We start from the raw sequence: 7,765 nt of genomic DNA on the forward strand, positions 1-7,765 counted from the left end.
TCCTTCTCGCCGATTATCTGGTCCAACTGGATTGATTTTGAATACCACACCACGTTTGTTAAGCCCATATGGAAATCCAATCAAATTCAGCCGTCTAGTCTCAATGAAACGAGCTCAAATCGCAACCCTAATTTCGGCAGCTGAAGGTTGGTTTTTCCCGCCGGTTTTCATAATTCAAATGAAGAAGAAAGGGTATCCCCCTAACCAAACTGGGGGTGCGACTAACATGTGATACTCTGGGGTGTAAATAGTGAAGAAGGTGTCCCTTAGTAATTAAGGTGCCCCTTAACCAACAGTACGAGTCTGAATAACATATGTCCTCCGGGTGCTTTAGACAACTTTTTGAGCCGATATTTCCACAAAATTTTATTTTTCAAAAATACCTACAAACACATAAAACACCATAATAAGTACGAAATCGAGTACCAATAATACAGAAAATTGAGGACAACTTAGACACAAAAATGTGTTAATCAAATACCCCCAAACTTATTATTTGCTAGTCCTCGAGAAAAACTAATATATAAAACCGATTTAATCTCGGGAGGGTTTAACAGAGGTGTACCCAAAAAACCTTTCTCCAGACCCTAACTATCTACGCAAAACGTTGGACGACACTAAAGAATATCCTTGGTTGGCATACTCTCATTGACTACAGGAGGAAGTACCCTGATGCGAAATTCCAATTGATGTACACGAGTTTGCACTCAAGCATACTAAAATTCATATAAAGTGACAGAGCTCTACTCAGATAGTTTCTGGACATCATAAACCGGAGTCAACCAATCACATGGATAAATTAAGAAAATGGATGTAGAGAAAAAACGTAGATGATGTTAACTAAGGTGAACCTATGCTAATGGACTGAGATACTGGTCTGGCCTAATATCAACACACTGGCATATACAAGGGAACCAGTGGTCGATAATCCTAACTCCAGGTCAACTCAGCTGGCATATACAAGGGTACCAGTGGTCTCTTTTATTGTATTTATTCCGGTTGGTCTGGTGGTCTGGTCTTTTTTTTTTATCTCAGTCACCCTATTTCACCCTAGAAATCGTAAAAACTAAAATAAAGAAGTGATCAGGATTCTTTCGATGTTTCCATCACGAGGATATGGCGAAACTACCATGTTTTCTTTTCTAACACCTGAGCTATGTGCTTTTATGAATAGACTTTTCTAGATGTTTCCATCTAATAGATTGGTTCCTCAACTCCTACAACCAAGATGTTCCCATACACTTAGATTAGTTAGTGCCAACCTTAATAAGCATAAATTTCTAGTCTCTGGAGTTTATTTATTACAACTAAGAAGTTTCTCCCATACCCCCAAACTTAAATCTAACATTGTCCTCAATGTTCTAAAGGTGAAATTAAAAGCATGAACAAGGAGAAACTTTTACCAATTGAAGCAAAAGAGATAAGGAAAGATATTACCGTGTCGCATGAATATTGGGTTACCTCCCAAGAAGTGATAGGTTTAAAGTCTTTAGCCAGACTAAGCAAGGATTAGTCACCACGAAGAATCATATAGCAACAGCCGGAATAATTGCGGGTCATCTGAATCAAAAAGTCTTACCCAAAAGAAGAGATAATCACAACAGACCATGAAGATACGGAACATACCATTATTTAACTTTAAGACAACAATATCTAGTTGTGGTTCAGGTTCAGGTTCTATAACTGGGTCTAGATAAAAGGTTTTCATGGGGTGGACTTCCTCATTGGCAGGATCCTGAAGGTCAGGATGTAGAGTCTGGAAATACTCAACTAAGAATTTAGAAGCACATAAAAGTAACCTGAATGATTTGGGATCCTCTAAGTCAATCAAATTTGACTTACACAACTTACCATAATGAACGTGGTGGTCTTCCTTAAGCAAATGTGTCGACCCTAATCTCCTAAAGTAATTAGGTTTAGTCTCAAAACTTAATATCTGACACATCTGTAACTCATATATTCCCACATTTGGTTGAAAAATATTTGGTGGGAAAACAAAGTCAATCTTGGTATCATAGCCTGGGTTAACCACATCACTAGGATGGGTTTCTAATAACTGAACTTCCTTATGGACGTCACTAGGTTCTGGAGAGCTAGTATGAAGGTAATCTGGCACAATGGTTGAGGCACATATATCAAGTCCCAAGTAAGGGATCTCTACAAGAGTCAAAGGTGAAGCAAATGGAGAATGATAATCAACCCCAAACTTAGAGTGTTCAGTGTCTCTAGATAGACTGGTCACAATTTCCCTAATTTCTAGGTCATCAGATTCCTGAAAATGGTCAATTGATTTTTCTAAGTTATAATCGGGAGGTACATCCTCACTTATATTTGAACTCTCTACGAGCCTGTATTCTTTGTCTAAGACTAATGTTTCTAAATCGCTAGACTCTAAAACACTATTCTCAAAAGAAACTCGTTCCTCAAAACTATTATCGGCTTCTTAATCATAAGGGACTACTACATCGTCTAAAACGGTGGTATCTCTAGTCAAATCCTCGTCCTTTTGAATAGGTGAATAATTATTAAAATTATTTGGATTTGAACTAGAAATAATATTATCATTGTACAACTCAATTGGAGTAACAAATTCCTGATCACTATGCCTATATGTGTTTGATTCTTCGTCAACACTGTCCTCATCATAATCATTATAATAACATGAAAATGGTCGAACCTCATATAAAAAATTAGTGTTACCAATTCTAACCTCGTCATCTTGATTATGCAAATAATTATCCTCATTTTCAAAGTTACTATTGGAAACACTATATTGGAAATTAAGATTATTTCGAGCAGTTCTGTTCTGGGCCTCTAACAAAAGTTTTTGAGTCGACTCACATGACTTCCTGATTGAATATAGGTAAGAAAGTTCACTCGTTGCATTGCTTTCGCCCATAACTAAGTTATTCATTTCTGCTAACTTACATGTCGACTCAGCTAACTTACGAGTTGACTCTAGCGGAGAGGAATTTTGCTCGTATGACCGGTTGGCGTGTGGATAGTAATTGGGCTCACCATGGTATGGACCATAACCTTCAAAATATTGGCGTTCCCAACCACTATCCACATTATGGTCAAAGTAATGTCCATTTTGAAAATCAGGCTTATATTTGTTATATGGGCTATTGTAATACCAGTTCGACATCCTAACTGCAAGGGAATTCTAAACAAACACAAAGAAGGCTGACTCGACCACAACAAGCCTATTTTATCTAGCAAACAAAAAGCATGATGACTCCACTTAGATTGTTTCTAGACCAGCTTATAATCCTTCGAAAGGGAATTCGTTACAATTTAAGCAAACCCCTCTGGAATCAATCCGAGTCAAAGTAAGTTGAATAGAGGCGAGGGAAGCTCGGTGGAGCTTTGATACCCAAGGCCTCACCGGTATTACAAGGCGGCGCAGTCACGCATTCCACTCACAGAAACCATCATGAACTTCGAAGTATGCTTAAAAGAGTAACCAATATTTTTCGAATGACTTTCCTATTAAGCTCGTTACCCTATCGGTCTCGTTCTAGTCAGTATTTTAAGCTTAGGTTCGCGTAGGTTACGTGTTCCTAAGGCGGGCAAGAAGGAAACGGTGGATGAACCGTTGAAGTCGACTCGGGCCACGACTCCTATGTCATGTACGAACCCGAGGGGCCGAGGCGATATCGTAATCGCCGTCCTTCTCTGCAAGCAGTTTATTTAAAACTACCCTTCCGTAGGGTTTTTAAAAATAGAATAAAGTCCAATGTCCAAAAATAAGAGAAAAAAAAGGTCCAAAAAAAAATTTACAAAAATATAACCCTAATTACAGTTTCTAAAAAAATAAAATAAAATTATTTACAAAATCTTCTTCTTCACTCCTTTTAGATTTCTCTTTTCTTTCTTTTTTGGACTTTGCCTTTCTTTTCAGCACTTTCTCTTTTTCTTAAACTTATCTCCAAATATGAAAGCAAACAAAAATACCAAAACGCGTGAAAAAGAACAAATAAAATAAAACCTAAAAACAAATCTATAAACAAATCCGCGTCGGCGGCGCCAAAAATTGATCGAATTTTTATAGTGGTAAACAGAGTTGTCGTTCACTCGGACTTAATGAGATTGTTTTTAAGAATTAATAAACCAAAATAATTTTTACAAAAATAGGCCTTTTTTTTTGGTGCTTTTCAAATCTAGGCCACTTTTTTTATTTATTGCTAAACTAGGCAAGTTTTGACCAAAAGTGATGGATGGAAAGTTAGCACCGTTAGGTGCACTTAAAATGACAAGATAGTCCTTTGAATCGGTTATTTCGACCCAACCAGCTACTGTGACTCTTTATATGTCATCACTCAGTGCGTACGTGGCAAGGCCCACGTGGCACTGCTTACGTGGCACCCTTATCTTCTTCTCCATAAATCATAAATGAACATCTCCACAACCACATACTTCTGCTTCTCTTCATTTTTAGATCTGAAAAATGGGTGGTGTTATGAATGATAAAGCAAGTTCTTCAACTAGTATGCTAGTGTGTTTAATGTGTGAAATGGAAGAAGATCATGAAACAAAAGCATGTCCATAGGTTTATTCAAGGTGCAAACATGTACCTTGTAATGGAGTAAGAGCTTTGTTGAGGTCTAAAACAGATGTAAGTAATGGAAAGTTGTTCTTTAAATGCTTGAATCCTACCTGCAACTACTTTGAGTGGTTTTCTCAAGCTTCTAACCATTCTTCAGCACTTCCAATCAAGCTTCCATCAGGTCATGGTTGTATTGCCTGTGGAGAAGACAATCACAGTGTTACAAGTTGTCCACTGAAGGTTCAAAAATGCTTTAAAGACAACTGCAACTCTCAATTAGAACTGAAGATATGCAAAAATCAACATATTTTCAACATAGCTTACCTTGTGTGCAAGAAGAAATCCTGTGATGCATTCAGACGGTCTTCAGGTACTCTTGTCATTGAAACCAAAGACACAATGAAGGGTAAAGTGTATGAAATATGCAAGGAATTTAAGAAAAATCTGAAAATGTAGCCTGGAACAATTTTATAATAAAATTTATCCCATTTCAGAACTTGCATTGTCTTACAAAAGCATTCATTCATGCATTCACAAAAGATAACCAAATTGAAACATAAATAGTATCAACCATATTGTTCAGATCCAGTCACAGAACAAAAACAAAAGAGAAAAAAACAAACATAGAATCCATCAGACTTTCATGTACTTCTTTGGTTTCTTCGTTCCCTTTGGGTCTGCAACTGTGAAGGTGACTTTGTTGTTGACAGATCCAACATGTTGATTAGTCTGATTGAAAGCAGGTTAAGAAGAAGCCTTTCTCTTTCTCCCTTTTGCAGCACCTTGTTTTGAAGATTCACCAACACATTCTTTGGAATTGTTTTAGTTCTTCATTCCATCCTTAGCAGTAGTAGATGCACCTGCAGAAGCACTAACAACCGGTTTCTTTCTATTGTACTTCCTTTTTGGTGGTTCAGGGACATAAGTAGATGATGTTGAGCCATCAACACAGGTTCTAGGTTTTTCTCCCTTTTGATTCTTTCCAACCTCTCCACCAGCACAAGTTATTGCATAGTGACCATAAACTCCACACTTCTTACACTTTCTCATTTTCTTCACACTTCCAGCTTCATCATAAGAAGGAATCCTCTTCTTCCTTGGCCTTCCAGTTTTCCTTATGATAACAGGAGGATTAATGAACTCTACCAGTATATTCTACACAAAGAGAGGAAGAAAGAGAAGATATTTGTTAAGATATGAAACCCTTAAAGGTTGTGTACTATATAAAGCATGTATGAAACCCTAAAAGAATCCAAGAATCTTTGTTATTATTAAATATTTATTGCACAATAATCAATATATTTTTCTTTAATAAAACTAATGGTCTTACCTAGTCAATTTCAGCTGACAGTGGTTCAAACTCTGGAGCATATGTCTTTTTGTAGTATTCTACACTGTATACAAGGTCACAGTAGCTACAACATGAAATCAGACAAGCATATCCACAAATTATCAATTTACAATCAAGCTTGAGCAAGGAAAAATAAAGGGAACATAACAAATCAAAACATTTGAGTGAAAAGAGAGTGTGACTTACTCAACCAAGTTTGGTTTCAATGGTGTTAAAGCAACTACAGCATGTTGACAGGGAAATCCCCTCAGCTGGCACTGCAAACAACTACAACTCTTTTTGGGAAGATCCATAACAAACACAGCATCATGAACACTCCTGACCTCATACACCCTTCCCCTTACAGCTCCAGTTAACTCAAACAGATGATTTGAGTCATGCATCTTTGTAATCAGCTTCATTTCCTTTGGAACTATCTCACCATCCTGCCAGTTTTCACTTTCATTCCTCCTATTGAAGAAAAGACCCATCACCAGTTTATTATACATTTGTGCAAGTGTAATGATTGGATTATCTCTAAAGGGCTTGGCCATGTTGTTGAAAGACTCTGAGAAATTATTGTTGATGTGCTCACACTTGCTGTCATTTGAGAAATGAGACCTAGACCAGCTTTCAGGTTTTTGATCTATGAGATACAGTGCAGCTTTTTCATCCTCAGCAAATAATTTATCCATGTGTTTCTAAAAACAAACATGACATAAATAGTATCAAACTCATGTATGTAATACTTGAAATTACATTATATTGTTTTGAGAAATGAGCATACCTGATAGTGTCTCTTCTTGTAACATTTGGCAGCATTCCAGAAATGAACATGTAAGCTGTATGACTTGAAATACTTCTTGAAATTCTTCATCAAATGTCTGTCAATTTATCAATAAGAAACAGTTAGTCATTGAAATTATATTATTAGGAAATATTAAGGATATAAAAAAAGGAAATGCTGAAATGTATGTCAAGTAAAAGTTAACCTGAAACATAATTTGTGCTCATCCAAGCAGAAGTATTTGTCACAAGCTTCACTAATCTCCTTCTGCTTGTCTGATATAATGGTGAAATGCAAGTCTTCACCCAGTATAGCTTTCAAGTCTTTGAGAAATATCTTCCAGTTCTCAATGGTTTCATTCCTACACACCATTATACCAAGAGGTACTAAACCATTCTGACCATCTAGACCTGTTGCAACCAGTAACACACCACCATACTTACCATACAAATGGCAAGCATCCAATCCAATAATTTTCCTACATCCAGCCAAGAATCCTTCTATAGCAGGCTTGAAGCAGAGTGTCATTGACAAGAATGTGTTGTATGTGCTTCCATATGAGAAACTAGCTACACTGCCAGGCATGTTTTCCTGCAATTACAACAAAGTAATGTTAATGCCATATAATTTGTAATATTAAGTCATGTTGCTCTAACTAAAGACAAACATTAACAAACAAACAACAAAACAATTAATGTTACCTTCACCATTTCACAGAATGCAAGAATTTTCTTGTACTGCTCCTCATAGATGCCATGAGGATTCTGCAACACAATATTTCTTGCTCTCCATGTTGTATGGTACTTAACGTTCACTTTCATTGTTTTGTTGAACTCATTTTCCAATGACTCAGGATCAGGGATTTTTTTTTGTTACCAAGAGTCTCCAACCTTTGCATGTACCAGTCAGCTACAAATTCTGGATTTGCACATCTGTTCTCCCCCTTAAAATTTTCATTGCATGTGTACTTCACATTCCAACTTCTCAGAGTAAATGTAGTTCCTTCACCCTTCAAAACTCTTCCATAAATAAACATAGGACACTTGGTCTTCTCATGATGAATGCACTTCACCCTAATCTTGTAGTTGTTTGAATCTTT

General features: G+C 36.7%; 1 protein-coding gene across 1 annotated transcript; it reads right to left on the reverse strand.

Annotated features, from left to right (window-relative positions):
• Positions 1–5,371: 5,371 nt before the first annotated feature.
• On the reverse strand, positions 5,372–7,487 carry LOC113295674. Its single transcript, XM_026544001.1, has 6 exons — positions 7,368–7,487; positions 6,872–7,257; positions 6,667–6,763; positions 6,087–6,580; positions 5,952–5,964; positions 5,372–5,704 (listed from the first exon to the last, which is right to left on the reverse strand). The coding sequence occupies exons 1-6, from the start codon at positions 7,485–7,487 to the stop codon at positions 5,372–5,374; spliced, it is 1,443 nt and encodes a 480-aa protein (XP_026399786.1).
• Between the last annotated feature and the right edge of the window lie 278 nt (positions 7,488–7,765).

The sequence above is a fragment of the Papaver somniferum genome, chromosome 7 (assembly GCF_003573695.1).
Source record: "Papaver somniferum cultivar HN1 chromosome 7, ASM357369v1, whole genome shotgun sequence".
Classification (NCBI taxonomy): Eukaryota; Viridiplantae; Streptophyta; class Magnoliopsida; order Ranunculales; family Papaveraceae; genus Papaver; species Papaver somniferum.

What these genes read in the sequence shown, in the direction of transcription:
- LOC113295674 (XM_026544001.1), bottom strand. Translation starts at nt 7,487, where the DNA reads ATGAAAGTGAACGTTAAGTACCATACAACATGGAGAGCAAGAAATATT. An exon ending in GAGCACAAATTATGTTTCAG is followed by an intron (nt 6,764 to 6,871) that starts GTTAACTTTTAC and finishes ATAAATTGACAG; the next exon opens with ACATTTGATGAAGAATTTCA. An exon ending in ACAAGAAGAGACACTATCAG is followed by an intron (nt 6,581 to 6,666) that starts GTATGCTCATTT and finishes GTTTGTTTTTAG; the next exon opens with AAACACATGGATAAATTATT.